This window comes from Bos taurus, chromosome 16 (genome assembly GCF_002263795.3).
Source record: "Bos taurus isolate L1 Dominette 01449 registration number 42190680 breed Hereford chromosome 16, ARS-UCD2.0, whole genome shotgun sequence".
Lineage (NCBI taxonomy): Eukaryota > Metazoa > Chordata > Mammalia > Artiodactyla > Bovidae > Bos > Bos taurus.
Genome location: NC_037343.1, coordinates 28,101,914 through 28,121,925, shown reverse-complemented (window position 1 = coordinate 28,121,925; position 20,012 = coordinate 28,101,914). Strand labels below are relative to the sequence as shown.

At 36.7% G+C, this 20,012-nt stretch overlaps 1 protein-coding gene across 2 annotated transcripts in view; it reads right to left on the bottom strand.

The window, feature by feature from the left end:
* DNAH14 (dynein axonemal heavy chain 14) overlaps positions 1 to 20,012 on the bottom strand; it is a 377,701-nt gene that overhangs the window by 320,873 nt on the left and 36,816 nt on the right. Inside the window, exons 5-8 of one of the 2 annotated variants that reach the window (XM_059875675.1) lie at positions 16,715 to 16,845; positions 13,905 to 14,057; positions 12,746 to 12,858; positions 2,597 to 2,659 (exon numbers count right to left, since the gene is read on the bottom strand). In XM_059875675.1, coding sequence (XP_059731658.1) covers positions 2,597 to 2,659; positions 12,746 to 12,858; positions 13,905 to 14,057; positions 16,715 to 16,845 — 460 coding nt within the window. Of the gene's footprint in view, positions 1 to 2,596; positions 2,660 to 12,745; positions 13,204 to 13,904; positions 14,058 to 16,714; positions 16,846 to 20,012 lie in introns of those variants that run through there. The other variant, XM_059875674.1, reaches the window with a different exon arrangement.

Here is a 20,012-nt window from a genome sequence, read left to right as displayed (position 1 = left end):
TCAGGTGGCCAAAGTACTGGAATTTCAGCTACAACATCAGTCCTTCCAATGAATATTCAGGACTGAGTTCCTTTAGGATGGACTGGTTGGATCTCATTGCAGTCCAAGGGACTCTCAAGAGTCTTCCTCAACACCACAATTCAAAAGCATCAATTCTTCAGTGCTCAGCTTTCTTTATAGTCCAACTCTCACATCCATACATGACTATTGGAAAAACCATAGCTGTGACTAGACTGACCTTTGTTGGCAAAGTACTGTCACTGCTTTTTAATATGCTGTCTAGGTTGGTCATAACTTTTCTTCCAAGAAGCAAGCATCTTTTAATTTCATGGCTGCAGTCACCATCTGCAGTGATTTTGGAGCCTCCCAAAATAAAGTCTCTGACTATTTTCACTGTTTCCCCATGTATTTGCCATAAAGTGATGGGACCAGATGCCATGATCTTCGTTTTCTGAATGTTGAGCTTTAAGCCAACTTTTCCAGTCTCCTCTTGCACTTTCATCAAGAGGCTTTTGAGTTCCTCTTCACTTTCTGCCACAAGGGTGGTGTCATTTGCATATCTGAGGTTATTGATATTTCTCCTAGCAATCTTGATTCCAGCTTGTGCTTCATCCAGCCTAGTGTTTCTCACTATGTACTCTGCATGTAAGTTAAATAAGCAGGGTGACAATATACAGCCTTGACGTACTCCTTTCCCTATTTGAAACCAGTCTGTTGTTCCATGTCCAGTTCTAACTGTTGCTTCCTGGCCTGCATAAAGATTTCTCAGGCGGCAGGTCAGGTGGTCTGTTATTCCCATCTCTTTCAGAATTTTCTACAGTTTGCTGTGACCCACACAGTCAAAGGCTTTGGCATGGTCAATAAAGCATATGTTTTTCTGGAACTCTCTTGCTTTTTCGATGATCCAGCGGATGTTGGCAATTTGATCTCTGGTTCCTCTGCCTTTTCTAAAACCAGCTTGAATATGTGGAATTTCACAGTTCACCTACTGTGAAAAACTATATGAAAACTGAAAAGCTATAGGAAATTAGCTTACTATAAAATTAGAATACTTCCTAATGCTATACACAAAGATAAATTCAAAATGGATTAAAGACCTGAATGTAAGACCAGAAACTATAAAACTCTTAAGAGGAAAACATAGGCAGAACACTCGATGAAATAAATCAAAGCAAGATCTTCTATGACCAACCTCCTAGAGTAATGGAAATAAAGGCAAATATAAACAGATGAGACCTAATTAAACTTAAAAGTTTTTGCAAAGCAAAGGAAACTACAAGGTGAAAAGACAACCCTCAGAATGGGAGGAAGTAATAGCAAAGGAAACAACTGACAAAGAATTAATTTCCAAAATATACAAGCATCTCATGTAACTCAATATCAGAAAAACAAACAACCCAATCCAATCCTTTTTAGGGAAAAAGACCTAAACAGACATTTCTCTAAAGAAGATACATAGATGGCTAACAAACACATGAAAAGATGCTAGCACAACATCACTCATTACTAGAGAAATGCATATCAAAACGGCTGTGAGATACTACCTCATACCAGTCAGAATGGCCATCATCAAAAAGTCTACAAACAATAAATGCAAGACAGGGTCTGGAGAAGAGGGAACCCTCTTGCATTGCCAGTGGGAATTGATACAGCCACTATGGAAGATGGTTTGGAGATTTCTTAAAAGGAATAAAACCACCATATGACCCAGCAATCCCACTACTAGGCATATACCCTGAGGAAACCAAAACTGAAAAAGACACATGTACCCCAATGTTCACTGCAGCACTATTAATAATAGCTATAACATGGAAGCAACCTAGATGTCCACTGACAGATAAATGGATAAAGAAGCTGTGGTATATATATGTACTAGACAGTATATTAAAAAGCAGAGACATTAGTTTACTGATAAAGGTCTGTATAGTCAAAGCTTTGGTTTTTCTAGTAGTCATGTATGGATGTAAGAGTTGGACCATAAAGAAAGCTGGATGCTGAAGAATTGATGCTTTTGTACTGTGGTGTTGGAGAAGACTCTTCAGAGTCCCTTGGACTGAAAGGAGATCCAACCAGACCATCCTAAAGGAACTCAGTCCTGAATATTCATTGGAAGGACTGATGCTGAAGCTAAAACTCGAATACTTTGGCCACCTGATGCGAAGAACCAACTCACTGAAAAAGACCCTGATGCTTGGAAAGATCGAAGGCTGGAGGAGAAGGGGACAACAGAGGATGAGATGATTGGATGGCATCACCGACTCAACGGACACGATTTTTGAAATGTGAAAGCTCAGGGAATTGGTGATGAACACAGAAGCCTGGCGTGCTGCAGTCCATGGGGTCACAAAGAGCTGGACACAAATGAGCAACTGAACTGAACTGACTATATTTATATATATAGTAACACATTTTATGTTAAATATATATAATATTATAATAGTCTTTTAAAAATGACATAGATTAAATTTAATCATAAGGGGTATAGAATATGACTTTTTAATCACTGAGTTAAAATTCATGTATATCTATTTGCATACTACATATTTCAAATAAGGCTTCCTCTCAAAATTTTTATAATTGTATTTCATAGACTTACCTGCTCTTATCAGTCTTAATTCTTTTAACGGTCAGTTTCCAAGTAACAAATAATTTATTAATTCTGAAAAGAAAAACACTTCTTAATTCTATATTCGTAAATCAGTACTAACAAAATAGATGAATAATTTAGTAAAGTCTTAGTAATACTAGAAAATTCCCTAGAAAACGTTTCATTCATCCTGAGCTACCTAAAGGAAATATTAAACCGTATCACCTTTTTCCCAACCTATCAATAGAATACAGAGCACAAAGCAAATTAAGTTATTAAACTTCCCATAGATACATAATTAATTTAGTTCCAATATTCAAATAAGTATAAAACCTGTAAAACTACTATTTTCATTATAGATTCATTTGGTTACTAGTTTTAAAAGAGAATCATACTTCAAGAAGAGTCAAAGGAGTCAAGATGGAGGAGTAAGAGGATGCAGAGTTCACCTTTCGCCACAAACGAATCAAGAATATATTTACAAATGAAACAGTTCTCACAGAGCATTTACTTAACACTACCTCACTCCAGTACTCTTGCCTGGAAAATCCCATGGATGGAGGAGCCTGGTGGGCTGCAGTCCATGGAGTCGCTAAGAGTCGGACACGACTGAGCGACTTCACTTTCACTTTTCACTTTGATGCATTGGAGAAGGAAATGGCAACCCACTCCAGTGTTCTTGCCTGGAGAATCCCAGGGACGGGGGAGCCTGGTGGGCTGCCGTCTCTGAGGTCACATAGAGTCAGACACGACTGAGGCGACTTAGCAGCAGCAGCAGCAGCAGAGGACCTCAGACACCTAAAGGGACAAGAAAGATCCCCACGTAACTGGGTAAGACAAAGGAAAGAAGAAGGGAAAAGGAAAAGGAGGGGAAGTGGATTGGGACCTGTGCTCCTGGGGGGAGCTGAAGGAAAGAAGAGGTTTCAGCATGCAAGAAAGCCCTCTTACTGGTGGGGAGATCAGCTAGGACAGCTTTGAGGGCTGGGAGGAGAGCACAGCAACCAGTCTGTGGTGGCAGAACAGAGTGAAACCTACACAGGTTGGAGCCACAGCTCTGCGTGCCCCAGCCTGAGACATGTGTCTGCCAGTGCAGACAAAGCATAGGTACTGGACTGTGGGGTTTGATGAGCAGACCTCAGGAAAGGACTGCTGTTGGCTGTGAGGAGACAGTCAAAGGGGTGGGGGAGAGTAGCTCTTCAACCAGAAATGCTCACGCAGAAAGAAAGCCTGTAGAGCCACAGAAGTGAGGTGCCATTGCTGAATGAAGCACAAAGTGTGAGGCTGCCATTGCAGCCCCTCTTCCCATGCACCAGCCCCTGCCTCCCTGGACACTAGAAAAGGATCCTGCCAGGGCTGGCTCTCTTTGTGCTTGTGACTGCCATCTCCCCCACCCCCTGCCCCTGCACTCCACTGCCACTGGCAGGCTCAGATGCTCCAGGGAAGTCTGAGGCACAGATGCCCGTAGGTGGTCCTCATGCAGAAGTGGGGCTGAAACCACAGCTGAGACATAGGAGCTGTGAAACTAAGGAAAATGAGCTGAAACCTCTCCTTACAACAGTACAGATAGCACATTTACACACCTGTGACAGGTTTTATAAACTCAGCACCTGCGGAACATCTGAATGATCAACAAGTGATCCCATAATACACAGAAATCTCCTGTATTCCTATACACTAACAAAACCTATCAGAAAATGAAATTAAGAAAACAATCCCATTTATCATTACATCAAGGCTTCCCAGGTGGCTCAGCAGTAAAGAATCCACCTGCAGGAGATGGTTTCAATGTCTGGGTCAGGAAGATCCCCTGGAGGAGGAAATGGCAACCCACTCCAGTATTCTTTCATGGAAAATCCCATGGATGATAGAGGAGCCTGGCAGGCTATAGTCCATGTGGTTGTGAAGAATCAGACACAATTAAGTGAGCATGCACACACCATTGCATCAAAAAGAATAAAACACCAAGAAGATACCAACTGAAGGAGGCAAAAGACCTGTACTCTAAAACTATAAGAAGCTAATGAAAGAAACTGAAGATGACACAGACAGAAAGACATACTGTGCCCCTGAATTGGAAGAATCAACACTGTCAAAATGACTATAATACCCAAGGTAATCTACAGATTCAATGCAATCTCTACCAAATTACCAATGGCATTTTTTATAAAACTAGAACAAACATTTTTTTAATTTGTATGGAAACACAAAAAACCCCAAAAAGCAACATAAGCTTGAGAAAAAAAGAACAGAGCTGGAGGACTCAGGCTCCCTGACTTTACACTATACTATTATACAAAACTACAATATTCAAAATAGTATGGTATTGGCACAAATATAGAAACATAGATTAGTGGAACAGCATAAAGAGCTCAGAAATAAATTCAAGTACTCAAAGTCAATTAATCTATAATAAAGAGGCAAGAATTTATAATGCAGAAAAGATAGACTCTTCAATAAGTGATACTCAGCAAATTGGACAGCTGCATGTAAAAGAAATAAATTAGAACATTTTCTAACACCATATACAAATATAATGGATTAAAGAACTAATGTTAAGACCTTATACCATAGAACTACCAGAGGAAAAGAAGACATAAACAAGACATTCTTTGACAGAAATTACAGCAATTTCTTTTAGATACACCTCCTAAAGAAAAGGAAATAAAAGCAAAAGTAAACAGATGAGATCTAATTAAACTTAAAAGGTTTTGCACAGCAAAGGAAACCACTGACAAAACAAAAGGACAACCTACTGAATGGGAGAAAATATTTGCCAATGATATGACCAATCAAGGAATTTAATATCCAACATATATAAACAACTATACATCTCAACATCAAAGAAAAGATTAAAAAATGGGCAAAAGAACACTTTTCCAAAAAGGAAATGCAGACAGCCAATGGGTACATGAAAAGATGCTCAACATTGCTAATGATCAGGGAACTGCAAATCAAAAACACAATGAGATTTTTACCTCATATCTGTCAGAAGTGCTATCATCAAAAACAACAAGTGGAACAAATGTTGGCAAGGATATGGAGAAAAGAGAGCCCTTGTACACTGTTTATGGGAATGTAAATTAATACAATCACCATGGAAAAGTGTGGAGGTCCCTCAAAACAGTAAAAATAGATCTACCATATGACCACTCTTGATTACATATCCAAAAAAAACAAAAACACTAATTCAGCAAGATACAGGCACCTCAATGTTCATAGCAGCATTATTTACAATTGTGAAATTATGGCAGCAAACTCAGGGTCCATCAACAGATGAATGGATAAAAAGATGTGGATTACACTTACACACACACACACACACACACACACACAATGGACTACTACTCAGTCATAAAAAGGTATTAAATTTTGTCATTTGCAGCAACACGCATGGTCTGGAAGCCATTAAGCTACATAAAATGTCAAACAAAGAAAGACAAATACTCTATAATATCACTTATATGTGGAATCTATATAACCCAGTAGTGAATATAACAAAAAAGAAGACGACTCACAGGTACAGAAATGAACTATATGAACTACTGGCTACCAGTAGGGAGGTAGCAATATAGGGGTTGGGGAGTAGAGGTAAAAGCTATCGCATGTAAGATAGGCTCAAGATGTACTTACTGTACAATACTGAGAACACAGTCAATATTTTTAACAATTGTAAATGGAAAACAATCTTTAAAAATTGCATAAAAATATAAGATTTTAAAAATTTAAGATAATACATGTCATTTTGATATTATTTAATCCTTATGTTTTTAAAATATGCATTGGTACTTTTAAAAGCTCAAAGAATCTACATCAAAAGGAATGGAAGTTTCCCTGATGATTATTCATCATCCTTAGTTTTCACACATGAAATAAACATGCTCAATTGTTAAAAAATTTCCCTTAACTTCTCTAAATGAACACTGCCACCTATTTTATGCACTTGTGAAACTGTCTAGTGCTTTATCACAATCTCAGTAGTTTTTCCATCTTGATGAAAACAGTCATTCTTAAACAAACACTGAAATGTGATTCTTATTTGTCAAAGTGAGATTCCTGATGTAGTTGATGAGTCAGTGGGGAGGCAAAATGGCAGGGCTAAGACTGCCCAGGAGACAAATAGCCAGCCAGTCTTAGTGACATCATTAGCTGATTTTGAATCAAAGAAGACAGACGGGAGCTATTCGAGCAGTTCAAAAAGAATCTGGTGATGTCGTTTAAATAGAAATGACACCTGGAAATCAGAAATAGCCTGAGGCCCTGGAAAGCCAAAATGCTTCAGACAAATCTAGCAACTTGACCTTAAATCAGGCTCCAAAGACACATAAACAAGATCTTACCTCACTCTAATCCAGACACATAGAGTCATGGTACCTCAGGATGCTAGAAGACACCTGGAAACCCAGATGAATCATAGGGGAACCCACTGATGGTATAATGAGTATATGCACCAAGCCATAGAAATTAATACTTCAGAAAGTTTCATGAGGTAAAAAGGCAATAATGATGCTAAAGTCATCATTGCACTGTATATACAGCATCACCAGCCTAAGTCATTACTGTTTTCATATTTATCTTTTTTTTCTATTTGAAACATAACTTATTACAGTATTAGTGGTAAATATGTTAAAAATCAAAATAAAAAAATCAAATGAACCCAGAAGTTTAAAGTTGACTAAAACTTAACATATTTTTCTTAACATCAATAAAGAAAACCAATCATTTTGACTGTGGACTTATTGATGCCAAATGTCATATAAAAAGATGATTCTTATCCCAGTTCCAACTGGATATCCAAATTCTAATCAATGAAACTTATTTAGGGCATAATAGACCCTGAGAACTTATTACAAGGCAAGGATAACAGTAATGGAGAAGGAAATGGCAACCCACTCCAGTATTCTTGCCTGGAGAATCCCATTCACAGAGGAACCTGATGGGTTGCAGAGAGTCAGACTCAACTTAGCGACTAAACAACAAGGATAACAGTGGAAACTTCAAGATTACAGTTTAAATAAATAGATATAGAAAGTAATGTCCCAGATAATATCATAAACTAATAAATCTAGAATCAGAAACTTCTAGCTTCACTAATAGTACCTAATACAGGGAAGTAACTATTACACATATTCTTGAAAAGAAGCTTCTCAGAATTGTTAATCATCTCCACTGTATGTGCCTTCGGTTCCAAACAGTAACAAAATCAGCTTCATTTTCTGCCAACCTCTTCAGTGCTTCAGGGACAGCATTACTACCTTTGATTATACATTAAACTTATTCCTGACTAAAAAGTGTTGAACTTGCTATATTGTCTGCCTGGAACTCCTTTCTCTCAAGACCCCACATGGATGTCTCCTCTACACCACATAGAGGTCTCTACTTAAAAACATCTCTGACAATCTTATCTAAAGTAGTAACACACATATACACACACATCTCTGTTTTATTATCTTTCTAGTCCTTATCACTATCTGAAATTATCTTACTTATTCAATATCTATCTTTCTTCATTAGAATATAAATTCTATAGGTAAAGAGACATTGCATAATTTTCCCCAGGTGGATCTCCAGTGCCCAAAACAGAAAAACAGAGCAAATACATAATAAATACTTGTTCACTACATGACTAACTTCTCTGCCATAAGATCCATTCACTTCTCTTACTGAAAAGTTACCAGGTTCTTAGTTATTTCAACTATTTACTATATTAAGTGTAGCTATTTAAAATATTATCTATTTATTTCCTTAGCACACAGTAAAATGCACAAAAAGGAAAACATTAAGGATGAAACAAAATTTTATAAAACTAGGTTTCAGTTCAGTCGCTCAGTCGTGTCCGACTCTTTGCGACCCCATGAACTGCAGCACGTCAGTCCTCCCTGTCCATCACCAACTCCCAGAGTTCACTCAAAGTCATGTCCACTGAGTCAGTGTGATGCCATCCAGCCATCACCGACTTGATGATCAGCCTCTGTCATTCCCTTCTCCTCCTGCCCCCAATCCCTCCCAGCATCATAGTCTTTTCCAATGAGTCAACTCTTCTTATGAGGTGGCCAAAGTACTGGAGTTTCAGCTTTAGCATCATTCCTTCCAAAGAACACCCAGGACTGATCTCCTTTATAATGGACTGGTTGGATCTCCTTGCAGTCCAAGGAACTCTCAAGAGTCTTCGCCAATACCACAGTTCAAAAGCATCAATTCTTCAGCGCTGAGCTTTCTTTATAGTCCAACTCTCACATCCATACATGACTACTGGAAAAACCATAGCCTTGACTAGATGGACCTTTGTTGGCAAAGTAATGTCTCTGCTTTTTAATATGCTATCTAGGTTGGTCATAACTTTCCTTCCAAGGAGTAAGCGCCTTTTAATTTCATGGCTGCAACCACCATCTGTGGTGATTTTGGAGCCCAGAAAAATGAAGTCTGACACTGTTTCCCCATCTATTTCCCATGAAGTCATGGGACCAGATGCCATGATCTTAGTTTTCTGAATGTTGAGCTTTAAGCCAACTTTTTCACTCTCCTCTTTCACTTTCATCAAGAGGCTTTTTAGTTGCTCTTCACTTTCTGCGGTAAGGGTGGTGTCATCTGCATATCTGAGGTTATTGATATTTCTCCTGGCAATCTTGATTCAGCTTGTTCTTCTTCCAGCCCAGCGTTTCTCATGATGTACTCTGCATATAAGTTAAATAAGCAGGGTGACAATATACAGCCTTGACGTACTCCTTTTTCTATTTGGAACCAGTCTGTTGTTCCATGTCCAGTTCTAACTGTTGCCGGGTATACACCCTGAAAAATCAGCATTCTGGGACTACTTTGTGAAAGTAGTACTATTCTGTTCAAAGAGCCTCAGGAATCCTGATACTATGTAATGTAATATGTAATTTAATGTAACTAGTTGTTGCTCAGTCACTTAGTTGTTTCTATTTGTGATCCCATGGACTGCAGCATGCCAGGCTTCCCTGTCCTTCACATCTCTCAGAGCTTGCTCAAACTCATGTCCATTGAGTCGGTGATGCCATCCAACTATCTTGTCCTCTTTTATTTCCTTCTCCTCCTGCCTTCTATCTTTCCCAGCATTAGGGTCTTTTCCAATAAGCTGGCTCTTCTCATCAGGTGGCTAAATTATTGAAACTTCAGCTTAGCTACAGTGCTTCCAATGAATATTCAGGGTTGATCTCCTTTAGGATAGACTGGTTTGATCTCCCTTACTCTCAAGAGTCTTCTCCAGTACCACAGTTCGAAAGCATCAATTCTTCAGCGCTCAGCCTTCTTGATGGTCCAACTCTCACATCTATACATGACTACTGGAAAAACCATAGCTTTGACTATACAGACTTTTGTTGCCAAAGTAAAATCTCTGCTTTTTCATATGCTGTCTAGGTTTGTCATGGAGCTTCCCTGGTGGCTCACACCATAATCTCCCTGCAATGCAAGAGACCCAGGTTCGATCCCTGGGTTGGGACAATACCCTGGAGAAGGAAATGGCAACCTACTTCAGTATTCTTGCCTGGAGAATCCCATGGATGGAGAAGCCTGGTGGGCCCATAGAGTTGCAGAGAGTTGTACATGACTGAAGTGACTTTGCATGCAGCTGGTTTGTCATTGCCTTTCTTCCAAGCTATCACTGGAGCTATCACTGGAGAAGGGAATGGCAAACTACTTCAGCATTCTTGTCTTGAGAACCCCATGAACAGTATGAAAAGGCAAAAAGATATAACACTGAAAAATGAACTCCCCAAGTTGGTAGGTGCCCAATATGCTACTGGAGAAGAGAGGAAAAACAGCTCCAGAAGGAATGAAAATGCTGAGCCAAAGCCAAAACAACGACCAGTTGTGGATGCATCTGGTGGTGAAAGTAAAACCGGATGCTGTAAAGAACATATTGCATAGGAACCTACAAGGTTATATCCATGAATCAAGGTAAACTGGAAGTGGTCAAACAGAAAATGGCAAGAGTGAAGACTGACATTTTAGCAATCAGTGAATTAAAATGGACCGGAATGGGTAAATTTAATTCAGGTGACCATTATATTTACTACTGTGGGCAAGAATCCCTTAGAAGAAATGGAGAAGCCCTCAGAGTCAACAAGAAAGTCCAAAATGCAGTACTTGGGTGCAATCTTAAAAACAACAGAATGATCTCTGTTCATTTCCAAGGCAAACTATTCAGTATCAAAGTAATTCAAGTCTATGCCTCAACCACTAATGTTGAAGAAGCTGAACAGTTCTATGAAGACCTATAAGATCTTCTAGAACTAACACCAAAAAAAGATGTCCTTTTCATCATAGGGGACTGGAATGCAAAAGTAGGAAGTCAAGAGATACCTGAAGTAACATGAAAGCTTGGCCTTGGAGTACAAAATGAAGCAGGGCAAAGGCTAACAAAGTTTTGGTAAGAGAATGCACTGGTCATAGCAGACATCCTCTTCCAACAACACAAGAGAAGACTCTACACATGGACATCACCAGATGGTCAATACCAAAATCAGACTGATTATATTCTTTGCAGCCGAAGACGGAGAAGCTCTATACGACAGTCAGCAAAAACAAGACCCAGAGCTGACTGTGCTCAGATCATGAATTCCTAATTGCAAAATTCAGACTACAACTGAAGTAAGTAGGGAAAACCACCAGGCCATTCAGGTATGACCTAAATCAAATCCCTTATGATTATACAGTGGAAGTGACAAATAGATTCAAGGGATTAGATCTGACAGAGTGCCTGAAGAACTATGGACAGAGGTTCGTAACAATGCACAGGAGGCCCTGATCAAAACCATCCTCAAGATAAAGAAATGCAAAACGATTGCCTGAGGAGGCCTTACAATTAGCTGAGAAAAGAAGAGAAGCTAAAGGCAAAGGAGAAAAGGAAATATATACCCATTTGAATGCAGTGTTCCGAAGAACAGCAAGGAGAGACAAGAAAGCTTTCCTAAGTGAAAAATATCAAAGAAATAGAGAAAAACAATAGAAAGACTAGAGAACACTTCAAGAAAATTAGCGATACCACGGGAACATTTCATGCAAAGATGGGTACAATAAAGGAGAGAGATGGTATGGACCTAACAGAAGCAGAAGATACTGAGAAGAGGTGGCAACAATACACAGAAGAACTATACATAAAAGAGCTTAATGACCCAGATATCCATGATGGTGTGAGCACTCACCTAGAGCCAGACATCCTGGAGTGTGAAGTCAAGTGGGCCCTAGGAAGCACTACTACAAACAAAGCTAGTGGAGGTGATAGAATTCCAGCTGAGCTATTTCAAATCCTAAAAGATGCTGCTGCTGAAGTGCTGCACTCAATATGCCAGCAAATTTGGAAAACTCAGCAGTGGCCACAGGACTGGAAAAGGTTTTCATTCCAATCCCAAAGAAGGGCAATGCCAAATGTAACTTGTAACTACATAAATTTTTAAATGACCTTAAATTAAAAAGCTCTCCACCTCCCTAATTCTGTTTTACTTTCCTTTATACCATTTCGTCTCCACCTGACATGTTACGTTTTCATGTGTTCTTTTTATTATTTCTCACGCACTATAATCTGGGATTCCCTGGTGACTCAAGACAGTAAAGAATTTGCCTCCAATGTGGGAGACCCAGGTTGGATCCATCAGTTGGGAAGATCCCCTGGGGAAAGGAATGACAACTCACTCCAGTATTCTTCCCTGGAGAATTCCATGGAAGAGGAGCCCAGAGGGCTACAGTCCATGGAGTCACAAAGAGTCATACATGACTAGCGACTAACACAAATACACACACACTATAATCTACATTCTTTTGAGAGTAAGACAATTCCTTGGTTTGTTCAATACATTATTCCCAGCATCTAGAATAATGTCTGGTTCTTAGCAGACTTTCATAAATATTCATTTAATGAATAAATGCATGAAAATCAAAAGGTAAGTTAATTATAATTTAAGTTTGCTTGAATATAAAATATCTTTTTCTTAAAGTATTTATCCAAAAAGGTTAAGAGTTTTAATACTTAAATGAGTACATTTCTCTTATCTAAAAAATTGTTATGATATACACTATTTCCTCTGTAATTCCCCATGTATATTGCATTACTGTAGTAGAACCCAGATGTTATCCAGGCAATTGCAATTTCACCAGGATCACACTACAAATAATTGGTTTCATGTTCATTCATCTCACCGAAAATTGCAAAATATCTTGAATTGCTGTAATAAATAGTAACATCTTCTTTCTAGTAGCCATTCCAAAGTAGGTATAAGTTCTATTTCTTCTTCACCACCTATTTTAGTAACCTGCATATATAAAGGACAAAACATGACTCAACTTTCTTAAAAAACCATGCACTATATTCAGGAAATTACAAAAAGCTGTATTTGGCTCATAGCTAGTTGCCTTTATAGTAAGCTTTTTCTGTAACTGACCTCTGCCACTTCATCTACACTCAAACTTGATTTCCCTTCACAAATAACCATTACTTTGAATCTCATAATTTTTACATTTTCTATAAAATATTTATGAACTTAATTTTAACTACATGGATGCAACAGTTTCTAAGTGCATAATAATCCCAATCTCCAGATAATCCCATTTGGACATTCAAAAAACAAGATATGCTTCCTCTCTTCCCAAGAGTATCTCTCCCCCATCTAAATGTAATATTTTCTTAAATTTCTTTCATAAATAAAAGTTGCCTATATCAACACATATGCATTTATATGCATGTTTTTATTTATTTAGAAGTTGTTCATTCCACTTTCAATTGATAATACATGTTTGAGGTATTTCCATATCTGCACAGTCTACTACTTCATTTACATTTACATGCCCATGTACATCTAAGAGTTTAGTTAGGAGAATGAAAGGGCAGAAAAAGTCAGATAGACATTAAACAAATGATGGAAACAAATTAATTGTGTACTTACAACTTGTGGTAAATATCAAGGTTTTCTCTAAGAGTATAATATGGAAATTTCTAGATCTGGGAATGAAGTTTCTGAAAAATCTGAGAAAATACTCTACTTTTATTATTACAATACTTACTATGCCAGCAAATGCCTGTTTTCTAGTTCTTCTTTTAATAAATTACATTAAATATTAAAAAAACACCTGAGAGGTAAAAAAAAATTCTTAAAATTGAATCCTCAAACATAAAATTCTACAAAAAAGAAAAAAAGTCACTATTAAATAACTCGTTCAAGGAGGCTCTTAAACATAAACTGTTACTCAAATGACCAGATTTGTCTGAAACCCCAAAAGATGAATTTGTCTAATTATGTTATAAAATGAATGATTTTTCCATTATGATTCTGAAATTTTTAAAAATCCTTGTAAATATTACCTTTGAGATAAATGAAGCAGTAATAATCCAAAATTCTTTGCAATGTCTAGCTCTGTGGGCAGACACTACGTAAAGATCATATGGATTATAAAGAGCTTTAGAATTTTTTCGAAGGAGGCAATATATAAATTCTCCATCATCTTTCAAAGGTTCCTGAGGTTGAAAAAAATGTAATTAACGTGACCAAATTAAGTAATAAAATGGTTAAACAGATTATTCAATAAGCTGAAACAATTTTAACATAGATTAAAATAAGAAGGGAACCCAAAGTCAATGCTCTGTGACAACCTCGATGGATGGTGTGGGAAAGGAAGTGAGGGGGTGTTCAACAGGGAGGGGACACATGTATACCTATAGTCGATTCATTCTGATGTACGGCAGAAACTATCACAGTACTGTAAAGTAATTATCGTCAAATTAAAAATAAATAAATAAAAAAGAATAGTATCACTGAATGAAGCTAACATGAAATTGTGTCTATGCAAAGCTCAATAAAATCACTCTTCTTAAAGATTGAAGGTATTTAATTTTCATTCTTATAATGTGGTGATAAAACATCCATGAGAATTGATCTATATACTTACTAACGTGCTTATTAACCTGAAGAACTTGATGATACACCTAGTTTTCACATCTCTTAAATTTGAGATTAAAGCTTGATCATTTTAATCTCATTTAAATTGATACAGAAATTAATTAAAAGTTAGGTAATTTGAGAAAAGTCATAAAGTCAGGAAGTAGCAAAGTAAGGATTTGAATGCAACTCTGATTCTAAACCCACATTCTGAGCTATTGCAATATATTAAACATCACTTCCTTACTTACCTGGCATTATTGAGAAATCATTCATTCTACATTAAGAAAAAGTTTTGAAAGAAATTTATTTATTTCAGTTTTGAAACTTTTAACTTTGCTGACAAAAATTCTACATCAAAGTCAATCAGTCTTTTTGAAAAGCTAAATTTTATTATAAAAAGAATTTAGTAACTGAACAATTTCTAACTACTGTAATTTAAAATCTTAGATTCAGTTTTAATTTAAAAAAGGTTTTATTCCTTGAAGACACTGTTCTTCTCAACTGTCTCAGCTGTTTTTCTTTTTTCTTATTTTGACGTCTGATATAATGTGCTCTTAAAAACCTTAATAAACAACCTTAAAAACTGTAAATAAAATGAAATAATAAACTCTGGGTAATGACTTATATATTACATGAACTTTGTTACAGTTATTTGACTACTTGAGGCATTTCTACTCTAAATTACATCTCCAAAAAGTTAAGATTACTAGAAATTTAGTGTAGATACAATTATTCTAGGTGGATCATATATGTAATTAAATAATCTAATTACAGAAGCAGAATAATAATATGTTCCAATTATTCTTTTTCAATTAAAAACAAGTGTTACTTTTTATATTCTCAATCCTTTCTCCACATACAAATGAAACATATCCTATCAGAGAGTCCATAGAGAGCTTATGATAGTAAACTCATGTACAGCTATGTTTTTTTAAACTACCATGCCCACTATCTGCCAGATACCATGCCACATGCATTATCTCATTGAATTTTCATAGCTCTCTACAGTAAGCACTACTATCTCTACTTCAAGGTCCAAGATACTAAAGCTCAGGGAAGTTAGGAACTTGCCCAAAATAACATAATGAGTGTATAGAGATTCAAAACTAGGTGAATCTGATTCCATCATGCATGTATTTTACATTAATGCTGCCTCTGAATAATAATCAAAAGACCATTTATCCTCATGGGAACATTCTAGAGCAGAGATGTATACCTGTGGCGGATTCATTTTGATATTTGGCAAAACTAATACAATTATGTAAAGTTTAAAAATAAAATAAAATTAAAAAAATAAATAAATTAAAAAAATTTTAAAAAAAGTAAATGAAAAAAAAGAAAACTATGGCTAAGTCCAGATGTCCAATTCTTAAATAATTTTTTTTCAGCCATGCTCATTCTATACACTATCGCTACTGTTCCACTATAATGACAGAATTAAGTAACTAGAACAGAAACCATATAGTCTGAAAAGCTTAAAATATTTATTATCTGGGTCTTTCCAAATAAATTTTGCTGACCCTTGGTCTAGAACAGTGGTTCTCAACTGTGCATCAGAATCACCCAGAAAGCTTAATAAAATACAGATGTCTGGGCTCCAACTTTAGAGTTTTAGATTCAGAAGGTCAAGGGTGAAGATGAAAATACATGTTTCTAATATTCTGAAAGCTGTTTCTGATGCTGCTTGCCTGGGGGTTGCACTTTGAGAATTCCTTAACTAAAAGTAGGAAGAGATGATCCTATTCCATCTTAGATCACCTGTCATAAAGGAGGTCACAGGAGGAAGATCTTACTTCTAATCATAGCTTTGACCTTTAGTCATGTGACCTTGGACAAGATAAAATCTCTCTGAGGAGGCTGCTGGGTAAGAAAAAAATACAAAAGATAAGAAAAAAGAGGAGACAGAAAATCAGTACCAGGAGTAGGAGAGTAAGAAGGATAGAATGCTACAAAGTATTAATACATCAGGATTTCTTTGTAAATCACAAAAAACTAATCAACAGGAACACAAATTTCAGGGAGATGTCTTATCTGTTCATCAGTCTTTAAATAAGTGAAATGAAGTTACATCAAACATTTTTGGTAAACAATTACTATAAAACAACGATTGCAATTTGATTAATGTAATGATGTCTGATTTTGACAGAATATCTAAAATGAAGGAAACAAAGATTTACATATAGCTTTTAAATTTTAATTTTTATACTAAAAACTGAACAAAATAGAATAATACCTTTAGAAGTATCTTCTGAGTTGCAGTTTTGAAACATCTGTATTCCAAACTGTGCCGTGGTAATACTGTTTGCCAACCAAGTTTTTCTCTTAGTTTAATAATATGACGTACCACATCATCATCATTTGGTTCTAGTTTAGAAGGTAAAAAATCCAATATCCAATATAAATGCAAATATGGACATTACTTAAGGATAATGTTAAATATTTATACATAGAGAAAAATTTAAATGGTAACATACTTACAATTTACACAAGCATTGTATAATTGAAAGAAAATCCAGCTTAAAATTCAATTTTAACAGCAGCTAGAAAGGAGGAATAATATTTTTCTGTTTAAGAAAGATATTTCAAAAGACAATTCCACAATTAGACAACTAGCAAGAGAAGATACCAGGAACAGGAGCTAGTTGAGTGTTTTCTTACGTGGAGGCAACAGGATCAGAAAAGTAGGGATGGCTAAGTGAGATGGAAAGAATTCTTCCTAGAATTCATCCAACAGACACCTCTCAGACCTTATCCTTCTTGAAATCTTAGCAGCTGACAATTCTCTTCTTCTTGAAACATTCTCTTTTCTTGGTTTTTATTCACCATGCTTTATATATTGTTCTCTTAGCACTTAAAAGCCATGCTGACAAAACTTGAAATGCTAACAAGTAGTTCAAGATATCTGGTCCTCCAGAAATCACACAGTTTCTTTGCTAGGAATTAAATGATACTTCAGCTATTGTATAAAACAGTGTCAGGACTAGAATATGGCATATCATATTAACCATTAACCAATGGCATATCATAAATAACCATTTCTCTGATAATATTTTGTTCCCTAGGCACCTAATTTATTTCACCCTAGTCTGAGCCTTGTAAGTTGCTTATACATGGAAATACATTAATAATAAGAATATTTTATATCTAACATTAGGTATAAAACAGAGAAAGGGAGGCACTGAAAATTAGTAAGGAGATGACACAAATTACGTATGTCTAATCAAGAGGATATATATTACATACTTAGATATTAACATATTATACGTATCTGTAGAAACCAAAGTAATGTGGTGTTGGAATAGGAAAAGCAAAACAGGTCAGTAGAAAAGATTCAGTTCAGCTCAGTTGCTCAGTCATGTCCAACTCTTTGAAACCCCATGAACTGCAGCACGCCAGGCCTCCCTGTCCATCACCAACTTCCGGAGTCCACCCAAATCCATGTCCATTGAGTCGGTGATGCCATCCAACCATCTCATCCTCTGTCATCCCCTTCTCCTCCTGCCCTCAACCTTTCCCAGTATCAGGGTCTTTTCAAATGAGTCAGCTCTTCGCATCAGGTGGCCAAAGTATTGGAGTTTCAGCTTCAACATCAGTCCTTCCAATGAACACCCAGGACTGATCTCCTTTAGGATGGACTGGTTGGATCTCCTTGCAGCCCAGGGGACTCTCAAGAGTCTTCTCCAACACCACAGTTCAAAAGCATCAATTCTTTGATGCTCAGCTTGCTTTATAGTCCAACTCTCACATCTATACATGACCACTGGAAAAACCACAGCCTTGAGTAGATGGACCTTTGTTGACAAAGTAATATCTCTGCTTTTTAATATGCTACCTAGGTTGGTCATAACTTTCCTTCCAAGGAGGAAGCATCTTTTAATTTCATGGCTGCAGTCACCATCTGTAGTGATTTTGGAGCCTAGAAAAATAAAGTCAGCCACTGTTTCCACTGTTTCCCCATCTATTTGCTATGAAGTGATGGGACTAGATGCCATGATCTTAGTTTTCTAAATGTTGAACTTTAAGACAACTTTTTCACTCTCCTCTTTCACTTTCATCAAGAGGCTCTTTAGTTCCTCTTCACTTTCTGCCATAAGGGTGGTGTCATCTGCATATCTGAGGTTATTGATATTTCTCCCGGCAATCTTGATACCAGCTTGTGCTTCTTCCAGCCCAGCGTTTCTCATGATGTACTCTGCATATAAGGTAAATAAGCAGAGTGACAATATACAGCCTTGATGTACTCCTTTTCCTATTTGGAACCAGTCTGTTGTTCCATGTCCAGTTCTAACTGTTACTTCCTGACCTGCATATAGGTTTCTCAAGAGGCAGGTCAGTTGGTCTGGTAGAACAGATTAGAGTAGACATAAAACCATTTATAAAAGACAGCCTAGTATAGTCAGAGCTTTGGTTTTTCCAGTAGTCATGTATGGATGTGAAAGTTGGACCATAAAGAAAGTTGAGCACTGAAGGATTGATGCTTTTGAATTGTGGTGTTGGAGAAGATTCTTGAGAGTCCCTTGGATAGCAAGGAGATCCAAACAGTCAATCCTAAAAGAAATCAACCTTGAACATTCATTGGAAGGATGATGCTGAAGCTGAAGCTCTAATATTTTGGCCACCTGATGGGCTTACTGGAAAAGACCCTGATGCTGGGGAAAACTGAGGGGAGGAGGAGAAGTGGGTGACAAAGGATGAGATGGTTGGATGGTATCACAGACTCAATGGACATGAGTTTGAGGAGGCTCTGTGAGTTGGTGATGGACAGGGAAGCATGTTGTGCTGCAGTCCATGGAGTCACAAAGAGTTGAACATGACTGAGCAACTGAACAACATTCAGTAAAAAAGGTGTTATTTCAAATCAATGGAGGAATGATTATAAATTATAATGGAAAATGGTTAGCCATTTGGAAAAATATGAGGTTATATGCAAGAATAAATTATAGATGGATTAGAGAAGTAAATGCTTAAAAGCAAATTATAGATGTGTTAGAAGAAAATATGTGAGACCATGTCTATAAACTTGGGGTAGTGAAAGTTTCCTGGAAAATAATCAAAGCATGTTAAAAAGAAAACAATAATAAATTTGACTTCCACAAACAGCAATTTACACAGGAAAAGCCATCATAAACAAAACTAAAATATAATTAACATACTGACAGAAAATGTTTATAACCTGTATAAGACTAGAGATTAATATATCAAATATTTAAAGACTTCTGCCCAATCAATAAGAAATAAACATTTTGATAAAAAGATGAGCAAATAATTTACAGGAAAAGACAAATGGCCAGTAAAAAATGTTCAACTTTATTAGTAAATCAGAGAGTTGTTCTCACCAATCAGACTAGCAAAAAATTAAAAGCTGGAATATCGACTGCTGGCAAAAGTAATCCTTTTATGCAAGAATGTAAAAGTATAAATTAATATATTCATTATTGATGGTAATTTGGCTGACTTAGTAGATTTAATAGAGATTGTTGGGAAATGGAAGTAATTTAGGACAAATAAAGAATAATGATTTTCCAGAATAT